General features: G+C 51.7%; 1 protein-coding gene across 2 annotated transcripts; it reads right to left on the reverse strand.

The window, feature by feature from the left end:
* Nucleotides 1–279: 279 nt before the first annotated feature.
* TBX3 (T-box transcription factor 3) lies at nt 280–25,342 on the reverse strand. Of its 2 annotated transcripts, XM_004281468.3 has the most exons (9): nt 25,137–25,342; nt 13,134–14,632; nt 11,200–11,467; nt 10,231–10,290; nt 9,822–9,968; nt 7,781–7,857; nt 6,292–6,449; nt 4,168–4,844; nt 280–2,328 (listed from the first exon to the last, which is right to left on the reverse strand). In XM_004281468.3, exons 2-9 carry the CDS (start codon nt 13,520–13,522, stop codon nt 1,867–1,869), a joined length of 2,238 nt encoding a protein of 745 aa, XP_004281516.1. In that variant the 5' UTR covers nt 13,523–14,632; nt 25,137–25,342; the 3' UTR covers nt 280–1,866. The 2 variants fall into 2 exon arrangements, with proteins under 2 accessions (XP_004281516.1, XP_049553563.1); XM_049697606.1 differs by lacking the exon at nt 10,231–10,290 and having other exon boundaries at nt 25,137–25,341.
* Between the last annotated feature and the right edge of the window lie 1,844 nt (nt 25,343–27,186).

A 27,186-nucleotide genomic window follows, 5' to 3' on the forward strand; every position in this document is an offset into this window, starting at 1 on the left:
TCAGCCCCCCTTCCGTCTCTCGTTTTGCTTCCTAATTTAAAGGAAAAGTAATTTCAGATTGAAACCGCTCCCTTCGCCGCCGCCGCCGCCGCCACCGCCGAGTAAGGGACTTTTGTTTTTAGTTTTGTAACTTGAGTGACATCTCATTTTGGTTCAGTGGGGGCGGTCTTAATTATTTAAAGGCAAAGAGAAGGGGCTAAAGGAAGCCAGGAGAGAAAGAGGCCCACTCTCCACTTTCAGTAAAGTTCCCTAAAGAAAGCACTTAACACGAGGCCCAAAGACATTTCAATAAAAATTTATTGAAATTTCAATGATATTTTAAAGAGAGGGGGCAAAAATACAGAAAACCAAAGAACTCATCAACAATTATAACACAAAATATACCTTCATGAATTTTTGTCTTTAAACCAGCTCTCAGCACCTGACTTTTGAACTGTGAATATATATCTCTATAGGCACCAATTCAAAACACCATCAACACTGAAGACAGTAAGTAGTCAATTCCACTTTGTTTTGAAGAAATCAGACTAGCAAATACAAAAGAAAAATCATGAAGTCAAACCACAGCCTCCGCACTCCCCACCCCACCCGCAAGCAATCTCAGAACCACTCTTAGGGATTTCAGGTGGGGCTGGGAAGCAGCCCCACCGCCCCAAGTTTTGGTAAAATAGGCAATAGCACTTTTCCCCACTTTTGGACATTAAAAAAAATTTTTTTTTCTTTGCAGACGACTCTTTTGAAAAGTGTGTCGGTGTCAGTGCAGAAAGTGTGTTTTCTACTTTTAAAAGCGATCCTGTGACCTTGAAATAAAACTGACTATAGGAAAACAAAACCACAAAACCTGACAGCTGCAATCCTATTTACAGAGAGCTATGTACAATGTCAATAAATTAAAGTTTAATTTTTCGAGCATTCATATTCCACCTATTTACAAGAGTTATCAAATAATTACATAAATACTTTGTCTAATAGTCTCGTTTCTTCTTTATTATTTTTAAAACCTTGTTATTGCATATACAGGAAAGAGAAAGAACTGTCAGAGGGACGACATGAATCCTGCTACAGAGCTTAGATAAAATAAATTCATTTTTGGTGTTTTCCCCACCCCCTTCCCTTTAAATCATCCCCCTTGGGGTTGTCGAGAATCGAGGAAAAGGGTAAGGGGTAATGTCCTTTTCTCTCTAAAAGCAAGCATTCAAAAATAAAACCCACAAATACATTACTGTGGAACATGCAAAAAGAGACCTATAGCTCTTAAAACATCACAAGAATATTAAAAAGACACAGATTTCCTTAATAGAGACTAAACAAGGATGGCAGGGACTTCCCTCCCCAAACAATGCTACCCAGTAATTTATTTAGAACTGATACGCAGGTCACTAGAAAGTTTTTAATCTTCACAAACAGAATCATATTAATGTATCCATTTGTCCCGGTACTTTTTTTTTTCAATTTTATTTGTTTCCACTTGACACGGTGAAGGAAAAAAAAATATATATATATAAATCTGCACTGGGGGAGCTTTTCAACCCCTCCCCTCCTGGGGCCTGGCTACCTCGATCTTCCCACAGCTTCCAGACCAGCCTCGAAGGAGGTGCTCCGGCCGCCAAGGCATTGACTCCCACCCCCAAGAGCTCAGTGCAACCGACGTTTCTGAGCCAGATCCCGGATGTATAAACCACGCCAAGAAGAAAGGGCTTGTTTCTAGCGCATTCTCTCCAGGGAGTCCGGCACCCCTTCCCAGACAGGGCTTCACAAAGAAGGGCTGACCTCACTGCACGCCCGTGGTTTATTTGACATCCAACAAAGTGCACTGCAGACTGGACTGGACTGGACTGGAATGAAGAGACTTTTCTGGGGAGGGGTTTACGGGGATGCGCTGCGGGACCTGTCGGGCTTGGCTTCCAAGCCGCTGACCAGCCGCTGTATGTTCTGCAGTTCGCTGGTGGCCGCCTCCTTCTCCGGGCAGAGTTTGGGCGACAAGGACACGGAGCTGGAGGAGAGCGTGGAGGAGCGGCTGTTGAGTTCCGAGCCTGAGTCCACGGCCACCGAGGCCGGGCTGGCGGCCAGGGCGGCGGCCTTGCCATCGAGGGGCCCCGGGGCTGCGGCCATGGACGGCAGGGCGGTGGTGAGCAGGCTGCTGCTGTCCGGCACCGGCACGGGGATGGAGTAGGGGCTGTAGCGCAGCCGCGGGCGCATGGTGTTCAGGTTCAGGAACGGGTGGCGGTGCACGGAACTGGAGGCCGCTGCCGAGGAGGCGGCCGCCGCCGCGGCCATGTACGTGTAGGGATAAGGGAACAGGCTTCCGAAAGGCGACATGGCCAGGCCCTGGGCGAGGAAGAGAAGGCAGGGGCAGAAGAGTCAGGGCCCAGGCTCTGCGCAGTGGGGAGGAGCCAACCTCATCCCCCACCCCTCCCCCACCCGTCCCCACCTTGGGTGAGTCCTTCACCTCTCTCCCTGGGGGGTAGAGAGCAGGACACTCAAACTTCTGTGTCTAGGTCCAAATCTGAGCTGTGTCAACCTAGGCCAAAGTATTCCCTCCCTGTGCCTCAGCTTTCTTATATGGCAAAACCAGGGAAAAGCTTAATAATTCGCATACTTCTGGGGGACTTTGTGGGTATGAAATGAGCTGCTGCCTGCAATATACTTCACACAGGGTGCCTGGCCAATAGGACGGTTGGAAATTCTCCCATCAGAGTCAGTTGTTCCACCTGTTAAATGGGGCTACAGACAGTCTACCCCACAAAAGTAGCTGGGTGAAAACCAGAGGGCATAAAATATTGGACATGAATTTTTTTTCATTCTTGTCGCTCCACCCCTCCGTCCTCCTACTCCAGTCTAGAAGTTTAAAAAAAAAAAAATCTGGGGAAGATCCTTAAGCAAAAGGAAAACAGGGGTGGGCAGGATGGAGGGGGAAAGAGTAAAGGGTGTTTGCTATGAACCAAGAAATCACATAGCCCCAGATACGCTGGTGTTACAGGTGGAGAGACTGAGTTAAGGTAGGCCCCGGGTGCAGGAATTCACTCAGCTAGCAAGTGGCAGAAGCACAATAAAAATCCGGGGACCCTGGCCCGGGTTAGTTCCTCTGACCCACTGCCTTGGGTACTGTTAGTACCTGTCTGCCCAGGCAGGCCCTCGCCCGCCTATCACCTGCCCACCAATGACAGGAGGGTCTCCAGAAAGGGCTAGCACAGGAGATGGGAGGGATGGAGGAAGGGCAGAAGCCAGCCCTTTTCTCAGTCCCCTCCTCTTTCCAGAGGGGGAGGCCAGTCCTGCCTCTTGGCTCAGGGAAGGGAGATGAATGCGCTCAGACAAAACAAAAGGCAAGGGCATGCAGAAAACCCCATAGAACCTTTTCACCGGGGTTCAGAGCACTTTCAGCAGCCTGAGACTTCTCCCCAGCTGCTGGAGCCCCAACACAGCTGTCTGAGCCATACACAGGCCGCTAAGCCTGCCACAGCCGCAGCCTGTCCTTCTCTGACATTTCCCACGTGTGCACAAGCCATTAACCCTTTGGGGAACAGGCTGGCCTGCGAGGGGTGGGGGAGCAGGAAAATAGCTTCATATTGGAGGTTCAAGAATCAACTCTTCCCCAGGGAGTCACTTCCCTTACCAGGTCATGGTCTCTCCCTCCTCTAAGTCTTGGGGGAGGGTTGGCTGTGAAACATTTAAGAGACATTTCAACTCTGAAGCTAAAATCATAGCCTCTGGAAAAGGCCCTGGAATCTGACTGACTGCCTGGGGTAGAGTCTCAGGTCCACCACCTACCAGCTGTGTGTCCTCGGATAAGTTACTCAACATCTCTGATCTCTGTCCTTTCATCTAGAAGGTGGAGGTGATCATAGGATCACTTAAGTCAGAATAGATCGAGTACTTAGAAGAGCACCCGGCACAAAGTAAGCGCTGTGTAGAGTTATTATCTGTTATTACCATCTAGTTACTCTGCTAGAAATAGCCCTTAACTTAGAAAAAAATTTTTTTAAGTTTTGGTGGGGAGTGTGAGGTTATGATGAATCAATAAGTCTTACACCTAGTAATAATAATGATGATGATAATAATAATTATTATTATTGAAAGCTTCTAGGCAGGGGGACTGGGTGAGTGTCTGGAATCTAAGGACAGGCAAACGAGAGTCAACGAGGGGCCGGAGAGGCGGTTGATAAATACCTGAGAGGCCAGGACGTGCTGCTGGAGGTGGAAGGGCAGGGTGGCCGCGGACGCCCCCGACAGTCCCTGCGCCGCGGCAGCCGAGGCCATGGCCGTAGAATCCAGGCCCGAGACGCCAGTGGAGGCCCCGGACACGGTGGCCAGCAGGGGCCCCATGCCGGCGGCCATGCTGGAGAAGGCACCCCCCATGGCGAACTGGCCGGGGTGCAGGAAGAGCGGGTGCCCGTTGAAGAACTGCTGGCCGGCCAGGCCGGGGGCGAAGCCGAGGCCGGGCAGGGGGCCCTGGCCCAGGTGCGCGGCGGCCGCGTCCGTCTGCACGGTGAGCGGCGCGAAGGCCTCCTTGCCCGGCAGCGCGCGCGCCTCCTCGGCCTTGGAAGGGGCCGCGCCCTCGCGGCCCGGGCTCCGGCGCTCCTCGGCTCCCAGGCCGCGGGTGCTGGACGAGATGGTGGCCGGGCTGTGGCGCGAGTCGGGCGACGCCTTGTCCAGCCGCCCGCTGTCCCGGGGCCGGCCGCCGGGCTCGGCTACGAAGAGGTGCGCCTTGACCGCCGGGCTGCCCTTGTCCCGGCACGGATCCTCCGACGTGGTGGTGGAGATTTTGGCCGCGTCGCAGGCCTCCGGGCCGTGCTCCTCTTTGCTCTCGGCCTCGGCATCGCTCTCACCCTCGCTGGGACACAGATCTGCCATAGGAGGGAAACAAAAGCCAAGCAGAAGGGCGTTAGCTCTGAAACCCGGGCCAGCAGAATTCCAGTTCCCCACTTTGAATCCCAGCTCAGCCACTTCCCAGCTGTGTAACCCCAGGAAGCCCCTTAACCTCTCTGCGCCTCAGTTTTCTCATCTGCAAAGTGGGAGCGATGATACCGCAAATTTTAGTGGAAGGATGCAACAAGCTAGTAACGAATTTCCAGTATGTAGCAGAGCGGCACCCCTCCGTCCATGGATCCTTCCCCAAATGGGTAGTGAATTTTACTATTTTACACAAGTGAGGACTGAGCTCCTACCAGGTCAGACAAAGCCTTTACTGGCCTTTTCCCCCATTCGATTGCACATTCAGTTTTTAAAAATTAAAACTGACTTACAATAAAACTCACTGCGGGAACACCTTCCAGTTACCCTCTCTTTGTTCCCTGAGTGATTGAGAGCAGCCCCTTCCACAAATTTGTGGATTTCTCTCAGAAGGATTTGTTTGGAGAGAACCCTGACATTTGAATTGGTAGTGGCAGAATTGAACACTCCTCCCCCAACACGCGTGCACACACACACACACACACTCCACTGAGCCTTCTCTGTTTCTCCTGTCTCTGCAGACAGAGATGGGTGATAAGCGGCCCACTCACTGCCTGAAGACAATCACGGATTCTCTTTTGCTCTCACCACACCCTCTGTGGGTGTCCTACCAGAAAAAAAAAAAAAAAAGAAAAAGGGATCCCGTTTTGTGTTTAAAGCTTGAATGGATTGAAGACATGAAGAACTCTCATTTTATTTCACTTAAAAAAACAGGTCTCTTCCTATTGAGAGCATGTGTGTCTTTCCAAATAAATAGTTCTTGCTCTTTAAACACAGGAAACCAACTGGGGATTTGAACAGCTCCTCCTCTCCCACCCCTGCCCTCCCCAACCCAGATTCTCAGTGCTTCATCTTCTCTCACAGGTCCATGGTGGCCCTATAGCTGGATTTCTCTTGGTCACCTTCCCTGTTCCAGGTGGCAGAAAATCCCCTGACTCCTCCCACCCCCAGCCTAACACATTTTAACCTAGAGTTTGAAGATAGAGTGAAAAAAAGTCAGCTGCTGCTTGGTTGGAGGGGTGGGGTGGGGGAGTGTGGGAAAAAGAAAGAGAGAGAGAGGGATGCTCCAGGCGCCCACCCAGAGGGAATACAGGAGCTGGGACCACTCCTTCCTCCCTGCCAACTCAGTGTCTGGGCGAAAGGGGTCTGAGCTCTCAGAGGAACTCAGGGAAGGGGGACACACCTGATCACCCTTTGTGAGATTTGGCTCCTGTTTACAAACTTCTAGAAGGATCTGAAGCTTTGGAGGGGTCAGGTTCCCTGGTGGGCGCCCCCAGCCCCCAACTCTTCAGGCTTCCAAGAGCTGGAGAAATCTGAGAAATCAGAGGTGGCCAGACTTACCTTTGAGGTTGGATGTCCCTACGGTGGAGACGGCCGGAGAGGAGGACTGAGCGAAGCAGCTGAAGGAAGCCTGCTCACTGGAGGACTCGTCGGAGGTGCCGTTCTCCTTTTTGTGTCTGTCGTCGAACACCCTCATGGACTGCAGGGTGAGCTGCTTTCTGTGGCAGAAGCCCACACACACCCAGCGTTACACATCAGAACAGGATTTTCCCCTCGGGCGGCCTCACCCTCTCCAAAGAGGCGCACACACGCCCAGGGGGACGGGAGGGGGAAAGAAGGCTTTGGGTGTATTTATTCAAGACCAGAGGGATTCATTAGGGAAGGGGTATTGGCTGGGGCAGTGAAATCTTGTTTAAAAGTAAAGAGCAACTTTGGGCCTCACTGGTTCCAGTTCTCACACCTCCCCAGGAGTTACCGATTGCTCCTTTGGGAGCTGCAGGTCCAGGTGATGGCAAGATAATGTCTTCATGAGGGGCAGGACCGTACCTGGTGACCCTGAGCCACTAGATATCAGGTTGGGCCATCTCATGATCATGCATTTGTACCTGGATTTCCCTACCCTCAGAGTTCAACGGGAAGGCAGGAGGGGTTTGAGTCTTTGTTCTTGTGAATTAGACATGAATTATGATGTCATCTTATGAAATAAACCATGATATGAAAAAAAAAAAAGTAAAGAGCAAGACGGGAGATTGGAGCCAGCCAGAGACAGCTGAGCAGCCTGCCTCACAGACTGAGGGGAACAGAGGACTCAAAGCAGTGAACACAAAGGGCGGACCAACTCCGCACGGGTTGCTAAGATTGGGAAGAAGTGGTTATTTCATGGGGCACTTTACTGTAATCGGTTCACCAACACATTAATTGGACTTAAAAAAATCTATTTTGATGTGAGAAATTATTTCTTAATGCCCAGCCCCTCCCCCAGGGGATAGGTTAAAAATTGGGGCTGATTTTCTGGATTTTCGAAATTCTTTGAACGCGGGTGGGGGAGGGGAGAGCTTCTTTTATATACCAGCCAGCTGTCTGCTTAATACAGAATGATACATGTCCCCACAGAAGGAGGGGGCCATAGATGTCTCCAGGGGCTTCAGTTCTGTCTGAGGGTATTTGCCAGACAAGACTGCAAAAATTCCAAGGCATTTTGTGAATGGCTCAGTCCTTTCCTGGGACCTGCCCAGGATGAACTTAAACTAATTAGAAATTAATAGGCATCTGCATATAATCTGTATTCCTGATACTTTTCTTGCAGAGACATCTTTCTATGGGGTGGCCTAGGTAACTTCCTTTAAGGTAACATGGAAGAGGCAGAGAAAGTGGTGTACCGACATCGGTAAGCTCTTGGTCGAGGGGCATCAGACTGTTTTCCACCCTTCCCCCGCCCTTCCCCCACCCTTCTCAAGGTAAGTGTCTGCATTCCACTTCTAACAGTTGAGTGTTGGGACCTAGACAAGCGATCTTCTAAATTATCTGAGAAACAACCGTCTCAGCTCACCTTTTTTCTCTCCTGCCATTTCCAGTGTCCCGGAAACCTTTTGCAAAAGGGTTGTTGTCTATTTTTAACTGAGTTATCTAGAGAAGGAGACACAAGCAAGAAAGAGACACTGGCTTCATTTTCTAGAATGTTCTGGGAGTGTTTCCCCCAACTCATTAATCTACTAGAAATCTGACTTCCAACCACCGGAGGAGAAGTCATTTGGATAGGCCAGGTTGAAGAGAAAGAGAGAGGGGAACACAGAAGAAGTTTGGAGGGGGCCAGGAGGAAAACCAAAGCAAACTGTGTCATGGCTGGCATCTCCCATTGGAGGCCAAACCAGGGATTCCAGGCTGAAATGATCCTGCCTGGGCAGCCAACAGCCTGGGCTTAGAAATGGAAAGGCTGTCAAGGGGCAACCTGTAGATCTAAAAATTATGCTTTCCTTTAGATTTTTTATACAGTGCAATGATCATAAAATATGTTATGGTAGATTTCCTGCCCCCAAACACACGCACAAACATACACACAGCACATCCTCCAACCTTTTCTGTAAATCTAATAAAATGATTTATGGGGTTTCACTACCCTTGTGCTGGAGTGGACTTGATTTTTTTGCTGGGTGTCGGGGGAGCGTGTTTCAGGAATTACGATATTGACAATTATAGATTTAGAAGGACCGAATGACCACTGGAAACATTTGTTTTCATTTATATGCCCTGCCACCGCCATTAGGTGGAGAAGGCCCATGGCCGCTTTGATCAAAAATGCTATCTTTTATTATTCCGTTAACAACTTAGATTCACAGCATTCTGGGTCTAGAGGGTGCGTGCATTTTTACACGCTGAGGAAAAATAGTATGTAATCTTTCAAATCCCTTCCCTGCGGTGGGGTCGGGGATGGGGATGATGTATACAGAGTTCGCTAGAGGTGGGAAAAGGGCCCCTTGGACGGATTATTGTTCTTGGAATAAATCCTGCTTGCACTTCTTGCAGGGAGAGGAGGTCCTGATGTCCTAGTCTCCAGACCAAGGAAGCAGACCTGGAACACCCCCATCAGCGGGCCACAGAGGACCCACCCATAGTGAGAGTGAATTCAAAATGTAGGGCGTCGTCGTCTAGTGAGCTGGCCTGGCACTGAGGTCCAGGGTTCAGAAGTTGAAGGGCAGAGGTCCTCAGGTGCCCCCCACCCCCCTACCCCCCGCCCCCCTTAACTGCCTGCTAACAGCCAAGCTGGCGCCTGGTGAACCCGCAGCAAGACTCACTTTTCTCTGTGTCTCTCTGTGCACACGCCCATGACCTTCGGGCCACCATAGCTTTACATACCAGGTGCTGCCTGCTGTTCCATTTGGGGGTACTCGTAATCCCCGGCCTCAGGCCCAGGGAGAAAAAAACCCTTCAAATGAAGTGGTGACTTTGGTCATCTCATCTCAAAAGCCTCAGACAACTCAATTAGCATGACCCTGTGATCAGAGTAGGTTTTTCCAAACACACACACACACACACACACACACACACACACACACACACCATAAAAAACACAGCAGCGTAAAAGGTAATAAAAACCAGACCAGCTACTCGGGATTTCTGGCTAGGGGAGAAAATCTGGTCTCTGCTGGGACTCTCCTCCCAAGATCCCGAATGGCTTTTGCCTTCAATTTTAGCTGGTTCCTTTCGAACCTGATTTCTCGACCCTTCTTCCCGAAGGGGAAGAGGATGAACCTTGAAACCAACAGGAGAAAGCCCTGGGTCGGGTGGGGCAGGCAACGGTAAGGACGGGTGGTTACAGGAGCTTCTCACTGGCAAAGTTAGTGTGGCATTTTTTTCCACTCAGCATTGGATTCCTAGCTGGTCAAGTTTTTTTTTTTTTTTTCCTTCTGCCTCTGCAGTGTGCCAGTGCCCCTTCCCCGCAAAACTCCAGTGAAGGTCAAATCACAAAAGAAAAATCAGAGTCCCATCCCAATGCTCTTGTAACTTTCTTATCCTCTCCCCAGAGCAGCTTACAGGGGGGAGGGGAAGTGGGTGTTAATATCACGATTAAAAAGAAAAGCGACCTCGGTTACCTTATCATTCTGGTATGCGGTCACAGCGATGAATTCGGTTTCCGGGAACAAGTACGTCCGAAAAGTACTATAAGGAAGTTTTAAGATGTCATTGGCCCTCACAATGTGGAAGCGAGGCTGGTATTTATGCATGGAGTTCAGTATAGTCTGCAGGGGCCGGAAGAGGAGAGACACACATCACAAGAGGATTTAGTGGGAAGAACAGGACCCTAGGACCCCTGTCAGGCTGACGTCTACCCCACCGAAGGGCACCACGCTTGTACCGAGCCCACCTCCTTGGAGTACCTCTGTGGGAACGTTCAGCTCCCCACGTAATCTTCTGGAGAATCCAAATTGCTCCTCAATTTCCAAAGGGTCCTCCCCCACCCTCACCATCTAAGGATGATTCGTACCTTGAACCCTAGCCTACCTGAGTACCAAAACTATAATTCCCCTGCCACGTTGCTTGATCACTTGGGAAGGCCAAAGTCTTAAAAGATAGAGAAAAACATGCATTTTAATTTACAAAATGATTCAGTCTTTTAAGTGCCCACTAATTGATGAGCCCAATCCACTTAAAGCCCTGAAAGGCTGAACTCTAGAGAGGAATATTTATGTCTTAATCAAATCAAGGGCTTCAAATGCAATTCCTGCCCCCTGAAGATATTTCCGCGCCATTCACGTCTTCCTGGGCCTAATCTTTCTGCTTATTCCTCACTTATCACTGTTTATTTTATTGAAATGTTGGGGAGGCGTAGGGGCAGGGGGCAAAAGGTCCTTTGCTTGACTTTTACAAGCAATCTAAGTCTCCTGAAAGTTTCTAGGAACTCCCTCCCTGAATCCCTACATATACTCCCAACACACATGCAATTTTTGTACCGGGAAATCTAAGTCTCATTTCTAGTAAACCTGACTTTCACCTAAGCCCAATTCTTTTTTAGTCCAAGGGAAGAACATCTTTCAAAATCTGTATTCACACCCTCTCACCAACAGAGTCAAGACTTCGAACCTTAAAACTCCCCTAAGCAACAATATGGCTGGTTTCAAAACAGAAGTTTGATATCGTAAAACAAATCCCTTACGAACGTCTACCTTTGACACTGATTTTATGTCTTCACGATTGCTTTTTAACTTCCCTGTCAGGTCAAACAGTTACCAAGACCTGGACTTGCCACAGAACGTGAGCCTCACTTCTTTCAGAATGCCAGGCCTTCCATTATCTGAAGAGAAACACCCTGGAATTCTCTCTCCATCTCTGTTTGCGGATCGAGCAAGTTTGCTATGCTTGGCAACTGAGAGCGAGGGAGAAACTCTTTGATTTTACATGGAAGGTGGAAGCACTGCCTTTGCTAGAGAGAAGAAAGAGAAAATTTTGTGGAAGGGAAGCAGTGAAACTTACAAATCCGTGTTTGTCCGAAATGTTGTTGGTGAGTTTCAGTTTGTGGAAAGTGACAACTTTGGACATCCACTGTTCCCCGGTGGCAGGGCTGTCGGGGTGAATGTACATTCTCTTTGGCATTTCAGGGTCAGCCTTTCCCGCCACCATCCACCGAGAATTGTGAAATTTATACCGACAGTCATCTGCAGCGATAATGTCCATCAACAAAATATATTTGGCTTTTTTATCCAGCCCTGAACACCTTACTTTAAATGGAGGAAACATTCGCCTACGAGGGGAGAGAAGAGAGAGGAAAAAAAGAAAAAAATATCACTCAGTTTCCCAGGTTTGATCGTCTACCTAAAATATTTAAATCAAATTTAAAACTTTCGATTACATTTGATGAGCTTGTGCCATTCAGAGTAGGGCGACTGGATGCAAAGTTGTTTCCTTCCACAACAGAAGGATTAAATATGCTCAAATGGCTCTATTTTAAATGTCCCAAGATTCAAAACGAATGAATTGTGGCACTGGATTTCTCCACATCATCTAATAATTTCTTTGTAATTTTTGTGGTCTCTTGTATGACTTTATAGATTGCCCTCCTGAGAGGGAAATTCCTGCCTCTGCCTTTTCCTCTGCCTTTTTTTCTGGGTGTCTAGTTGTAAACAGCTTGGGTAGGATTTTAGTCAAGTTCAGTCAGTCGAGGTAGAATTTTCCACCACCCATTGACGAGAAAATGTTAAACGTATCAAGAAAAGAAATGTCAAGTTGCACCCCTCCCTGCTGTGGAACAGCAGTCCCGCTGCTGGCGAAATGAAACTGTACTTTGGTGAGTTCTCAAAACGAATTCTGTAGATTGGGGTGGACGCCCAGGCCTGATCACCAGCCTGACTATCGCACCGCTAACCACATTCTCCCCACTGCTCGGGGCCAGTCCAAAACGGCAAGACTCCACCACCAAATTGCTTTTTACTTTCCAGAGGCGTTGGCATTCTGTACTTTTGACTTAAAAGGGAGCAGAGAGCGGGTCGCTGTGAAACTGCCTGTGTGTCTTCTGGGAGGATTTTATGGCAAACTTTGGCCTCATTTAGCTTGGAAAGACACAGAAAACTAAAGACCTGAAGAGAGGGATTTTCTTTTTATTCCTTCAACTTTATGCCTTGGTAGACTTCGATGCCATTTTAAAAAAAATCAGTGATTTTAAGTGACAGGCACGTATTGGTCAGGCAAGGACCTCTAAACGTTATGTAAAATGTGGTTGATAATATTCACACATGAAACAGCAGTATGGGGCTTCCTACTGGCTCCTTGGGTCTGCAAACATAATCTTAATTAGTCAAAATTGCCTATTGAACTCTCCCTCGATTACAGACACACGAAGCAGTATGGACAAACCCCAAATGCCCTTCGGTTTCTCTCTGACGCTGGCAGGGGCAGGCTCAGGCCCCCTGCAGACCCAGAGGCTAGGCTGGAGGGCAGAAAAGGCAGGGCAGCTCCTTCCAGGCCTCCTGCTACCACACAAACAAAAAGGGCTGTAAGTGTTTCTCTCCGAGAGCAAAATGAACCAGACAAAAATACAACATCTACAAAGACACAAGGATGTTCCAGAAAGGTTTGAAACACTCAACTGCCTGCAGTGGGGTGCTTTTCTTTCTTCCTGCAGAGATGTCTGGGCAGCACTGAAAAAATTCTACCTATCCTGTACGGAACCCGGGATGCAGACCCAGGTAGGAAAAACGGCCGGCTGCAGACGCCCAGGTAAGCTGAAATCTCCTACCACAGGGGCAGGGCCCGGGGAGGTCTCTGTACACAGTTCTGGTACACAGTTCCGGGGGAACTGTGTTTGCCTCTAAGCCGGAATAACTGGCAAACCGACCGTTCTGGGAGGCGAGAGAGAAAAGGAGGAGAGAAACCTTCAGTAGTTTGGGGGAGGGGGCCCGCCGCTTGCTTACCTTCCCGACTTGGTAATGACCATCTCCGTGCCCCGCTTGTGGAACTGATCCCAAAGTTCTTTGGCCTCGAGGTGCACCTTGGGGTCATCCTCCACTTCTTCTTCCGGCTCCATGGTCTTCAGAGGCCTCAGATGTGTCTGCGGCCCCAGGGACGAGAAAGGGATGCCGGTCTCGGCCGCCCCCACCAATTGATCCATGATCGGCTTGGCCAGGGCGCCGGGCAGCGAGAGCGCCGCCGCGCCGTTGGGCGGCAGAGTCAGCGCGGGGAAGAAGGGCGGCTGGTGACCCAGCACCGCGCTCATGGCGAAGTCCGGCGCCCGGTGAGGTAGGAACGGATGGTAGGCCATGCTTGTCCCAGGGATGACCGGATCTCTCATGGAGAGGCTCATCCACTCCAGGCGGGGCGCTGGGCTCCAGCCGGGGACGAGTCCGCAGCTGCTGTTCTGTTTTGTTTTTGTTTTTTAACAGCAGCGCATAGTTTGGAGGGGGGAAAAAAAACCGAAAGAACAAAAAAGGGGGGGATCACAACTAAAGCACCTCCAAGTGAGGGGAGGGGGAAGTGTCTTTTCGGGAGGGGAATGCCGCTTTTAAAGAGGGCAAGGCGAGAAATCAGGAGACATAGTCGCTCGGATGACTGTCCTTGTGTCTTGCGTTTTCAAAAAGCCGCTCCTGGAAGTCGGTTTACGAGGCGAGAGGAAGGAGCAGGGTCTGGACTCGTGCCGGAGCCCTGCTGCTTGGCTCGAAATAGACACTCCAGCCCTCGGTCCCGGCAGTCCCCCTCCAGCCCCCAGTTCTTTGTTGTAAATGCGAACGGTTCTCCTAGGAGACTTTTTACCTTTTCTTCTCCTTCTTCTTCCCCCGCCCCCCTATCTCTCTGCCTCTCCCTCTGGCTCGCAGGAGGCGTCTGCAGTTGCGCTAGACCGGCTTGAACTGCGAGCGAGAGAGAGGAAAAAGTCTCCCTCCTTTAAAAAAAAAAAACAACAACTCTGATTGAAGCCCTCTTCTACCAGCGCTATCAAAACTTGAACTGCAAACGGGCTTCCGTTCGCCCTCCTCCTCCTTCCTCCGCTCCGAGCCTGGTGTCTGGGTTTCAATCCGAATCTTGGTGTGCTCTTCTCCCGCGCCTCTCTTCCTTGTCCTAAAACGTGAGCGAATTCGCTTCCTAAATCTGCGTCCAGACGCGCAGGGCAGGGAGGATTTAGGGGGGAGGAGGGGAATGAAAAGAAGGGAGAGAGAGAGAGGGAGAGAGAGAGAGAGAGAGAGAGGAGAGAGAGACAGAGTGGGAGAGGGAGCGCGAGGAGAGGGAGGGAGCGAGAGAAAGCCAGAGAGAGCTCCTCGCCACCCTCCTCCGCCTCTAGAATTCCCCGGGCGTCTGCTCGGCGGTCTAGAAGGTCGGGCTCTGCTGTGGGCTGCGGAGAGCCGGAGGCCTCTTGATTGGCTCTTTGACGCTTTCGGACCAATTGTGTTGCTGCATAGGCGTGGTTTTCACAGGTCGAGTGCTGGGGGATAGAGCCGAGTTATAAAAAGAAGGTGTCGGAAACTGTAATGTCGCAGCGCCGCATCGGTACTACTGCCTGTCCTGTGAATATGTCAACATGATCAGAGGGAGGGCGGGGAGCCACTGGGGAGCGCGCGCACCGAGTCGCCTCTAGGTGGCTTATCGAGAGATCGCTGCAGCCTCAGAGCTCGCTCGCTCTGGCTCAGCCCACGTCTGAAATGCCTCAGTCATCCAGCCCGGGATAGAGGGAGGAGGCCGGGCAAGGAGCACGGGGGAGGGAGGCGGGAGCGAGCGAGCCGGGCCAGGAAGGCGGAGAGCGCGCCCGGCGCCGGGCAGGGGCGCTCGCCTCTCGCGCGCTCGGCTCGCCTCTGGCCGCCGCGGTCGTTTCTCTCTCCCGCTCACCCTCTTAGCCCGGCCCCGGGCGAGCCGAGCGGACGGCCCAGGCTCCCGCGAGCTGTCCTCCGGCCGCCGGGCGCAACAAAAGCCGACCGCCGCGGAGAGGCGAGCGCCACCGAGTCTCCAGGCTTGCACACCCTCCAGCCCCACGTGGAGCCAAGCTCTTCCCGGCCGCCACTAAAGGGCTCCCGAGCTCGGGTGTCTCTCGGTGCCGGTCTCCCTGGCAGCAGGGCTCAAGGGCTCCCGAGCACACGGATGCGGGCAGATCTCAGCCCACGCTGGTGGGGGCTCGCGCTCCACCGTGCCCCACCCGAAACTATGCGCGGAGACCCAAACACTCCTAGCACATCTGTACGCGAATACGCGCCGGCCCACTGAGACCCAGCCACCCGCGAAAACAACGTACACGCAAACACTTAGCCTGCGCGGCTGCCCGGGTCTGCGCTCAACTGACTCCGGGAGGCGGACTCGGGCTTTTCTGAAATACATTTACCAGCCCTTTTAGATCTCGTTTTCCATTTGGAATCGGGCTCCCGGTTTTCCACCTGAATGTGTGTGTGAGTGCAGAGGGGAGAGGGGAGATCTGAACAAAGTGAGCGCAGCGAGGGACTAGGTTCTGGGCCTGTCCCCATCCAGCCGCCTCCCTCCCTTCGGCGGCCGGCTCGGTGAGGAGTGGTAGGGGGAGGTGCGCCAGCCCTGTATCTTCTCCAGGCATCGCACTTATCTCTCGGTGCCTCAGTTCTTTCTCCACCCGGGGACTTATCTCGCCAGAAGTCGGGGGGTGAATTTGTAAAACAAATCGTGAAACGCCCCCATCCCAGAGGCGAGGTGACCGGCTCCAATTCAGGTAGGGTGGGGGGCCTCAGCAAGGGTGAAGGGGAGGTAGGTAACCGGATCTTAGCTATCAGACCTCTCGCCGAATTGGTAACTGTTACCGCAGGTCCCTGTCCGGGTCAGAGGATTCCCCAGACCCACATTTCCCATTTCTGGGGGCCAATGAGTTGGGCCGTCCCTGCTTGGATGGAGGGAAACCTTGGGGACAATATTCTTTTACCCTTCGTGAGTTGGGAGCTTCCTCTAGTGGAACGAAGGAACGGCTGATTGCGCGGCCTAGGGGGTTAAGAAACCCCAGGCTTGGGATATGTGTGTGTGTGTGTCGACAGCCAGTACCGTCCTCTCTTACATTTTGCCTCGTGTACCCCCTAAGCCCCCAGCTCCCAGACTCCGAAGCGAGAGCAAGTGGGGGGTGAAAATGCAGTTCCGTTGTGGGCCAACCGCGCCGAGATAGGGGCGGAACTTTTGAGGCGACAAGATTTTCCAGCCTCGCATTTTTGACGCACATGGTTAAGAGCGCTTGGCGCCAGCGCTAAGAATTCCCTGAAGTCACCAGAGAGAATAGAGTGGTTCTGCGAACTCCGTCTGGCTCGCCACCTCGCCCCTTTCTTTCCCTTTCGGTCTTTCTCTGGCGTCCTCTCGGCCTCTCTCTGCAGTGGTGGAGCAAGAGGCGGCGGGGGCCAGGGTGTCGGCTCACAACGCCCCCCTCCCGCGTCCCTGGCGGCCCGATCCCGAAGGGTGCGAGAAGCCAGGCCTTCCCCCTTCTTACACCGACCACGGAGGTCACCACTGGGTTTCAAGAATCTCTGGAGGCTGAAACCCGCCCCTCCCCCACACTGCTGGCCGCCGGAGCCCGGGGCCTCACCGCTGCGCTTTCAGGAGCGGCCCCAAACCCCCGGTCTGGTTTTGCCTGCACTCGCCGGCCAATCTCTGCCCCGACGCTCCGACTAGAAGGAAAGTAATTCTGCAGCCACGAGATGACTGACCCACCCCCTAGCTCGGTGCCCCAAGCGTCCAGATGCCCAGGAGAGAGACGTTTTACTCGGTCCTCCGCATTCTGGCCTCCCTTAGGTTTGGACGTGGGAGGGGAGCTTGCTGATTCCACTTGTAAATTCTCGACTTGCCTTTGGCCTCAACGGCGGAGGTGGACCTAGCCTTGATTTCAGCCCCTCATACGGCACCCTCCCTCACGTGCCTATTTTTGCCCGTAGCTCTAACTTAACCCTGGGGTCACCCCAGTTGCCACTCCTGACCCCCACTCCCACTCCAGCGCGCAAGGGAGGAGGGGGGAGAGGAAAGTTTGCGGGGTTCTGAATCGAAAATGTCGACATCTTGCTAATGGTCTGCAAACTTCCGCCAATTATGACTGACCTCCCAGACTCGGCCCCAGGAGGCTCGTATTTTGCAGGGAGGCCGCAGTAACTTGGGATCAAAAGCGGGAAGGTGCGAACTCCTCTTTGTCTCTGCGGGGCCGCCGCGCCCCCCTCCCGGTGGGTGATAAACCCACTCTGGCGCCGGCCGTGCGCTGGGTGATTAATTTGCGAACAAACAAAAGCGGCCTGGTGGCCACCGCATTCGGGTTAAACATTGGCTAGCGCGTTCCGAAGACTTGTGCCAGGCCTGGCGGCCGGGAGAACTCGCAGGCCAGCGCGCCCTGGGCCCGGGCTTTTAGGCTCTAGCCGCGGGCTCTACACGGTCTTTTTTTTTTCCTCCACGCAGACCCCCTCGATCTTCTCTGTCTCTCTCCCCGCCTCACGTTCAACAAAAGGCAGACGGGAAACACTGAAGGAGCCTGCCCCTGGGCAGAGCCTGAGAAACGGTGCTTTAAAAGAGCGGGAGAAGGGGGCCAAATTTTGAATCCGAGAGGACGCGCGGAACTTCTGGTGTCCCCCCAACATTCCTCCATCTTTTGCAAAGAGTATTCACATAATTGTAGGCCTGAATTTTTTTTAATTAAAAAAAAACCCCAACACACACCTCTCCAAATCTGTGATGTCTGCAGAGTTGAAAGTGAAGAAGTAGTATGAGTGCGGATTTTAAAGTGGAAGGGCAGGAGGAGCCTCAGAATAAATGGCGTATGTGCACGCGCGCGCGCGCGCAACCATGTCACCTATCCTCAGACCAGGCCGAGGATGCGGCAGAGAATGTTCAGTCTTGCCGAAGAATTCCCCGGGAAGCCTCTGCTGATCCCACTTTTCCCTATGACACAGCCTGCCTCAAACTATAAGGGGGCAAATCGACCCTTTTGTGACCGAATGGTGTTTATCTGAAGTTTACAAAAGGAGGGGGGGGCGGTGGAAGGGGGAAAGGATGGTGGGTAGGCGGGGTCGTTTACTTTGGCAAGTTTGCTGTAAATATTCTCTTCAGCATGTGTGAGGTCTGGCGAGGGACTATTACACGCTTATTCCCTCTTAAACTTTCACCCACCGTTTGCCGCGGAGCTTTTCTTCGGTCCGAGGTGTCCCTAAACGGGGAACTCTGTTGACATAAGGACATCCAGGGGTTTCTCCGTAGGTCTCAGGCTTAATTAAGAAGTTTACTACGGGAGTCGGTCAAGACGTAAACTTTTTCTGGGGAGGGGCTTTCTGGGCAGAGACGGTTCCATGTTTTTGCCCAGTGCCCCTCGCTCATGGGATACCAGGCTTTTTTTTTTTTTTTTTTAATATTGACAAGCGTTGAAACTGACTAGGTGCCCGCTACAGGACTCCCATCCTCCTTTGCGCTCAATTCCCCTAAGCCGGGACCTGATTTTCTTATCGCGGACCTCAGGGAGGCAGCTCTCTTGGGAGTGCCTAGGTTACTGCTCTTGTTTCCTCTCGCAAATCGCCGCTAGCCCCCTCCTCCCCACATTAGCACTCCTGTGCTACCCCAAACCCTGACTCTCCCACACGCAGCTCTGAAGCGAAAGGAGGACTTCACAGACCTGGAGGCTTGACCTTCCTCCTGGAGTTTCGCATCTTCCCTCGGCGCGCCCTGCCCGCCCCCGCCCCCAACTTGCTTTAAGAGCCTAGTTCTTCTCAGGTCTGGAGGCTTCAGAATCAATCTCTTTGGTCAGTTTCCCCATCTTTCTTCCCTCCGGGGGTAGGCACAATCCTCTTGGTTACATCAGACAGGGCACCCATTTCTGTTTCCCTTCCTTTTTTTTTCTTTTGGCTCTCCTGTCTCTCTGTCTTTCAAGATTCTGTGACTGCAGATCTGTGGTCTTTCCTGTGTTTTCTTTTACTTTCTCTTCCCTGCCTGGCATCTATCCTGTTCTTGGCTTCTATATGTCTCCTCAGTCGCTACCTCCCAGCCTTTACTTCTCTTATTCTTTCTGTTTTTGATTTACTCTTTTCTATTCTTTCTTCTTCTCCCTTTCTATTTTCTCTGGCTTTCTTGGTCCTCTCTGAATTCTCTCCTACCTTTCTGGATTTCTGGGTTGCCTCTGTATTTCCTCCCTCTCTCCCTCCCTCCTCTTCTCCAGGAACCATGACAGGCTGGCGATACCTCTTCCCGGGATTCAAGTAAACACCTTCCCCTCACACCCCTGGCTGGGAAGATAATGTGTCCTAAGAGATAGAAGAGCACTGGTCCCATTTGTGTAGGTTGGAAGTATCACTTTCTGCTTTTGGTATCCCCAAAGTCACCCTTTTCCCCAGAGCTGGCTCTCACCCCTGTTCCAATGCTCTGATCTCCCATCCTCTCTCTCTCTTTCTCTCTCTCCCTCCTTTCCAAGGCAGGAGCCCAGGGTGAAGGGCAGCATGTTGGGTTCTAAACCCCAGCTTCTAGCCTCTGTCTCGCCCCAGCAGCACAGGGCTTTCCTGTAAGGCACATTTCCCTGTCCTCTGACAGCCCTCTAAATTATTGATTAGGGCGATTCAGTACAAGAGTCTGAAGTGTGTGTGTGTGTGTGTGTGTGTGTGAGAGAGAGAGAGAGAGAGAGAGAGAAGATTGTCAAAGTTGTCTAGCTTGGGTAAGCAGTATTTTTAGTACAGAGGCTCACTTTGGCGCCAGTTGGTTTATGCTGTTTCTAGAGCATCATTCGTTATATACTTAATCCATGCTTATCATACCTCCCTTTAATGTAAATATGTTTTTGGCAGAGGCAAAATGAAAAGATTTCACCCTCTGCATTATTCTTATTAGCACCCACCTTTCATCAAAGCCGATCACTCTGCAAAATGGCAAATTTGTAAACGGCTAGTGATTTAGAGAAGTTGGAAGGGAAGCAGGGAGGCAAGGATGCAGGAAGTGTGTGTGTGTCTGGGGAGCACGCCTCTTATACATCTGTGAAGGTTTTTTACCCCTCTCTCTCTCTCTGTCAGGAAAAGGAACTAATTGTGGGTTCCTAATTTCAAACCAATCTACATCTTCAATGCTCTCTTTGTGTGTTTTACCCAATTACTTTAAAGAAAAAAAACCCAAGATAATGCAATGGACATTTCTTAGTCCAGCAGAAATGAATTCACTAGGAAGAGGCCGGGAATTTTTCCTCTCATCTTATCTGACCCAGAATCTGCAAGACACAGAGGCAGAGCTGACTTTGGCCTCAGGCACCAGGCACCGTTCACCACCCAAAATCTTTCTTCCTTCAATGTCCTGTTCCAGATTTTCAGTCGAGACAGGTAAGGGTATAAATGGCCCTTCAGCGATGTGTCCCAAGAATGTGGCCTGGGGGTGTGGTGGAGATCTCTGGGACAGAATACTTTAAAAAGGGTGAAGGGAAATATATTCTCCAGTCCCCAACTGCAGATTGAGGGTGTCAACTGTACAGGAGCCCTTAATTCTGTGACTTCCTGCTTTTGCTTCTATCCATTATTTCTGGTGTTGTTGTTAGGTGCCAGGGGCACCGGGGCAGTGGGGTCTTGCCCTGTGAGAGCCGACGGGGCGGAGGGAACAGGGTGATCTGTAAGTGAGAGGCCATGGCAAATCAGATGACCGCTACTGTCAGGGAGGTTGACAGGGCAAAGAAAGATCAGCTCCTCCAAATCTGCTGAACTAACTGTCCCCCGGTAGCCACAGACACGTTTTCTCAATTTGAGCACAATATCCATTACTGTTTCCCCTACTGGGTTTCAATTAAAAAGGGTGAGAGCAGAGAGGGAAGACAGGAGATAAATGAAAGGGACCAGTGAGCACCGAAGTTGTGTGTGTGTGTGTGTGTGTGTGTGTGTGTGTGTGTGTTTCCTCTCTTCTTTTCATTTCTTTCTTGTAGCCTCACCACTGCTCCTTGCCAGCCAGACAATCTTCCTGTGTTCCCAAAGTTAATGTTTTCATGTCTCCCAAATCCAGTAGGGTGAAGAGATAGGAAAGGAGGTAACCCTGACAGAGATTCTTTCATATCCACTGAAGCCCGCAAGAGATATAGCTGTCTCTCGGGGAGCAATGGCTTTGGGGAGGAATTTGTCTTGCCTGTGTGGTCAAGGGGTTTGGGGGATTGGAGGGGTGTGGGCATTTCGTGTTCCAGGCTTTACTGTCATATTGGAAACTGATCAAATTCCTCCTCCCTTGTACAATCTTATAGACAATATACCCTTTTGTGGTTCTAAGACACGGGGTGTTTGGAAGGTGGTTTCACCTGCTCCTCTGGCAGGCTTGGCAGGTAGGGGGCTTACAGACCTGCTTCCAAGGCCAGGATCTGGGTTGCAGATGCAGGATCCTGACTCCAGGCCTAGCCTGTCTGTCACCGAACGGCTGCCAGCTCTCCGGCCAAACACACCTCTCACAATTTGGAATCAGGCACCAGCTCCTTTACTCGCTCTGCGTTCTGTGATCACTGAGCCTCTACCACGGCCACTCAGATAACTGCACAGGGGTCGCTGCACCTCTGTGTGTTAATTACCTGGCAACCTGGGGAGCCTCTTCCTCTGTGTCAGTGAAAGAAATGGGAGGCCTCAACAATGTGATTTCATTTTAAGTCAGAGATGCCTTGCTCCCGACCCAATCGTCCTTGTCTGCAAATAATACATAAATCCTGTTGGAGTCTTGTGGGATATCCAGGGAGTGATTGGTACAAGCCAGCTGAAGGTCTGGGTGAAAGTTTTGGCCTTAGAGATCCCAGAAGCCTTTTAAAAAGTCTCCAGCTTGGGCTTGGAATACAGGAGGGCTCGAGAAGTTTCCTTTCTTTTTAAATTTGTATTTATGTTTTAGAGGAAGAAGAGAGAGGGAGGCAGAGACACACACTGACATAGAAAGAGGGACTGTTTGGAATTGTGAGAGAGCCTTTCCTGAGAGCTGGCGCCCAGGCCTCAGTTCATTTCATCTCCAAGCCAAATATTAAAAATCCTTCTGGTGGGCGGGCGGGCGGGCGGGAGGGAGGGCAGAGAGGAGCGGCCTTACGGATCTCGGAACCAACCTGCCCCCTGCGTTCCCTCCTAATGCCCTTTCCTCCTTTCACTTGGGAAAGGAAAACTTCAGGCCCCGGAAGGAGTGGGAGACAGCGACAGCCCAGTACTCCTCCTAAGGTCCTTTTGGCGAAGGTTTCCGCCCGGGGCGGGGGAGCGGGGGGCGGCTTCACCTACCGCTGCCCTCTCCCCCTCCCCCGGTTCCCAGTACGGAAGCTGGACGTGCCTCAGTGCGGCTCCAGGCCTGGCCCAGCGCGGAACCAGAGAAGACGCTCGCGGCCTCGGATTACACCCGCACCCGGGGGTGAAGGGGACCGGTGCTCGGATCGGGGACCCCCCCCCCCCACCGCCCCAACGTCCGCACTGGCCCGCAGGGAAGCAAAGGGGTCTCGGACAGGCTGGCCTGCCCCGGCTCTCAGTCGCGACAAGGTCCCTCCAGGCCCGGGAACCCGCGACCGCGGGCACTGGCTCCCTGCGCGGGTTACCTGCCTTCCGTCTGCGGCTGCCGGGGCGGGGCGAGGCGGGCATCCCGGGTGGGAGCGCGGTCGGCCCTGCCCGCGGAACTCACGTCTTTTCCCTAAAACTGGGATCCCGGGGGGGATTGAGTTAGGAGCTCCTGACCTCCCCCGGACGTCCGATGTGTCTTTCTGCAGCCTCGATTCCTAACTCCCGCCCCACTCCGGTGGCAAAGGACTAATGGGGCGGGGGCTGGGGGGGGGAGTGGGGGGGATAGTAAAGACCTTGGGGAGGGGGGGTACCCAACAGAAAAGAGTCATGTAGCACCCTCTGTCTCTCAAAGTGGTGGAAAAATAATTGCAAGGGATTGCAATTGCCATTCTCCGAGGGAACCAGGCTGAGCCCGGGGAGGTTTTCTGCGTGCAGAGAGAGGGTGGGGTGGAGGAAGCCATCTCCTCTCCCACCGCGGGGGTGTGTTTTTACATGTTTTCTTAGCAGCAAGTTCTATGAACAGGTCAGCCTTACGCTGCCAGCCTGGGGAGTCTGAGGCTATTTCTGGCTTCCAGTGTAGACGCCTCTCTTTCCCCATTCGGCCCCGGTGCAAGTCAAACACTCAGGAGATGGGGGTGAGGGTGCGGGAGGGGGGAGAGCGCCACCTCCCACTTCTGACTTGGAGGGTATATTTGCTTTTGAAATAGCTTCTCTTGTCTTCAGACGGTAAAATACGAGTTCCCCACAAGTCTGAGTCTGGTCTTCTGGTACCTCAAGCAGGGTTTGGGTTGGGAGGGGGGGAAGGGGTCTGCTCTAATGACCTCTGAGCTGAGTGGGCGTGGGGCGGGGGATTCTGTCTTTGCAGCTCAGCGCTGCTGGGGTACCCGGGCGCATTATTAAACCCAGACGCTCCGTCCAGGAGTTGGGGCCATGCGGAAAAGATTTACAATTAAGCCAATTGGGGCCGAATACAACCGTCCAAAGTTTGCAGGTGTAAATAATGCCTTGCTTTTTTTTTTTTCCATTCCAAGCGGCTTCATTTCAATCCCCCCTTCTACCCCACCCACCCATCCACGGCTGGACCCTAATTCTTTTGGGGTGTTGGGGGGAGGACGGTGCAGCAGAGTTAGGATTTTTCTATTAGACAAGTAAATATATGATGTTGCACTCACTTTTATGTCCCTGTATTAATGCCATGGATAACCAGGACAGGCTCCTCTATTTCATTCCTCCGTCTAGAACTGAGAATTGCTGGAGTCCATGAAAGCCCTTTTGAGTGTGGGTTATGAATTCTTTTTTTAAGGGAATGGGACAGATTTCTATATAACAGGGATATTGGAGTTGAATTAGTATAAAGTTTTTGAGTTGTAGAGATTGGGTGAGAGGGATAAGAAAAAAAAAAGTAAATTCCCTTTAGTTGGGGTATCAGAACATTGCCCCCAGCTGAATCTGGAGAAGAGGTGGGCTTTCAGAGAGTAGAGCCAAATGCTTTTTGAGCTTCAGTTTAGATCTTCCTAATGTTTGGAGAGCTAGCTGAGCGGTTTATGGGCCCAACTTCAAGGCTATACTTCACTGCGTTATTTAAACATAATAGAATATGCATGTGTGTTTCTAAGATGTTCTATGTGGGTACAAGTGTGTATATATGGACTTGCAAGTAGCCCCAAATATGAAATTAAATCTCAGATTTAAAAGTGCATTGTAATCACACCTCACGGGGCTGACTCCCATTTGATCAATATAGACAGAGTGAAATTTGTTTTGCCGCACCGCAGTTACTCCTTTTCTCTCGGAGCAATAAAGTCTGTCTGTTACAAATTAGCAGGGAATTGGAGAATACGCCCCCACCCCACCCCAAGTGTTGTTCGCTGTTTTTAGTCTTGAGCTAACCCGCTCAATAATATATGTAATATGTGTGTACACAGGCACTTTTCCAAAAAATTAGCGATAACATTCCGGGTGTATCAAGAGGGGTGTTTTTCACCCTCTGCGTGTAGGGCTCTGTCCGCATATGAGTTGCCACTCTGGAGACCCATCACCGGGGGGTTGGCACCTACGGGGATCACGGGGGAGGAGGCTTTCCAGCCCAGGTTGCATGCAAGGGCAGGGAATCAAGGCGCCTGACTCCAGCCAGTATCAGGTCATGGGTGTAGAATTAGGAAGGCAGGATTTAACATGTCCGCAACAAAAAGAGGCAAAGCGTCAACCCAGCCTGGGATGAAACCTCCGAGCTGCCACAGGAAAGTTTCTAAGCAGTGGAGCAAACACTATTTTCCCCACTTTTCTTTCTTTTCCTTTTCCCCCTTCCTTTAAAAACTTCCCTGTCCAGTGCATATGTTGGGCATAAATAAAAGGGGGTGGGAGGGGATTGAACGCTGGGTGAACCCGAATCAGCCTTAAGCAATGCGGGGAGTACTTGGGGAGGGTAGGAGATAGATGTGCCCTAAGTTGGAGGTGGGGGGTGGCTGGAGGAAGGGACCGCTTCCCGCTTGGAAACCTCCGTACCTCGTTTCGGGAGGGACTCGCCAGGAACCTCTGCCCAGTGTGCCCTTGCCGTCTCGCCCGCTGGATGGCGCTGGGGGGAGACGAGGCTGGCGGACAGTCGTCCTCCTGTACCCCTCAAGGCCTGAGCGAATCTCCGCCGACGCGCGGGATTGGGACCTCGGTTTTGAGCGATCACAGTGGCAGTCCCGATGCACCAGGAGACCGGAGCTGTTCCTGGAGTCTGGAGCGGGAGAGGGTCACCCAGAGCCCCGCCAGATCAGGGAGCTGGACCAAGAGAGGCTGGGCAAGAACGGGGATGTGGGGAAAGATGGTTCTCAGGGCAAACTAGTGCCTCGTTTCTTAGGTGTCACCTGCACTAGCTCCTGTTTACTGGGAAAGGGGTGTGTGTGTGCGTGCGTGCGTGCGTGTGTGTGTGTGCGCGCGCGCGCTCGCATTTGGGGGGAGTGGTCTGGAAAGGAGGACAGCCAGATAGGTAATGGAGATGCAGAAAGGGTACACGGTTTGCAGAACCTCACCGTCCAATGTCCCTTTTTGCAAAGGCCAATCTAGTGGTCCCCCGGCCCAGGTATGCTCCGTCTAATCTGAGTGGCTGGCCTTACCAACCAGAATTGCATCTGGAATTGGGAATCTCAGGGCTGGGATGATCTCTGGCTCCTTGGGGACTTGGGGCACTGCACATTGCCAGAGTCCTCATTTGGGAGTGTCTCTCTGAAGGCACTTAAGACCTCAGGCTGGCCCTTGCACAGCCAAAGGAGGAGCTGTGGGCTACAATTTGGGGAAGAATAAATTCACGCCACACTTACTGAGTGCTTTCTGTGTGCCAGGCACTGTGTTAGACATTGCCATCTTGTCCAAAGTTTCTTATAGAGCTAGAAAGGAGAAAAAAATAATCAACCTTAACCACAGAAGTTAATCGGCTACATGGCCTGGGTAGGAGAGTCTAGTATTAGTTCTCCACCCTGTAAGCTCCTGGAGGGATGGGACTCATCACATCTCCAGCTCTGATCCCACTGCTTGGTACTTGGTAGGTGCTCAGTAAATAATCTTTTGATATAGGAATGAAAGTCAGTGAAGAAAGGGAAAGAAGGCATCAAACTACAGGGGATTCTCTGTGCACATGAAAAACAAGTGACCACTTCCAAAGAGTACTTTTTAAAAAACGGCATTAAATTTGTTAGCTGCTCCCCCAGACAGATTCTGACACGAGACAGTGAAAAGTTGGTAATGGGAAGAGAAATTTGGTGTAGTGGATAGAAACATCCCCTTGGTCATCTCACAAAATACTGACCGAGAGGCTTATTTGCCTCCGTCCTCTGCTGAACACCGGAGACACGTGGGTGAAAAGATGGGTCCTCGCCAGCTTGATGCTTACGGTCCTGAGCTTTGTTCACTGCAGTTTAAAAAAAAGAGAGAGAATTCCCATTTTAAAGATGAGGAAAGTCAAGGCCCAGGAAAGGTGGTGTGGGAGAGGGCTTAAGCTCCAGGTCTTAGGGCAGGAAGGCTGAACTAAAGTCAGCCCCCAGCTCTTCTGCGCTCTGGGGAGAGGGAAGGCTGGGTGAATTTTCGCTCCCGGGAAGAGGCAGAGTCTGGGAGCCCTGGAAATCCTGGTGGCGCTACTGACCTGGTCGGGCGTGGTCATCCTGGGCCGGCTGAGGGGGAGCAGAAGTTTATACCCACTGAGGTTGCAAAGGCCATCCCCAGATCTGCTCGTCCCAGCTCCGACCTTGCCTTGGGGCTGTGATGAGGGATCTAACCTCTAGACTCTCCGATCTGTTTTTTTTTTTCCTTTCAGCAGGTAAACGTAGCCTAGGACTGAGCAGCATGGCTGCTCTCTACAGACCAGAAATTGTGGGACAGAGAGCTAGGGAGTCTCCTCCAAGGTCGCATTGCTAACAAGTGACCGCAAAGAAGATTCTACAACCCCCCCCACCAGGGTTTTATGTTTCTGTGAAGACTCCTCCCCTCAGTACCCCAGTGCCCGGCGCAGTCTGGCACGTGCGGTGTGTTCATCAAATGTTGTTTGATTGAATAAACTTAATTCTTGTTTGGT

This window comes from Orcinus orca, chromosome 15 (genome assembly GCF_937001465.1).
Source record: "Orcinus orca chromosome 15, mOrcOrc1.1, whole genome shotgun sequence".
Taxonomy (NCBI): Eukaryota; Metazoa; Chordata; class Mammalia; order Artiodactyla; family Delphinidae; genus Orcinus; species Orcinus orca.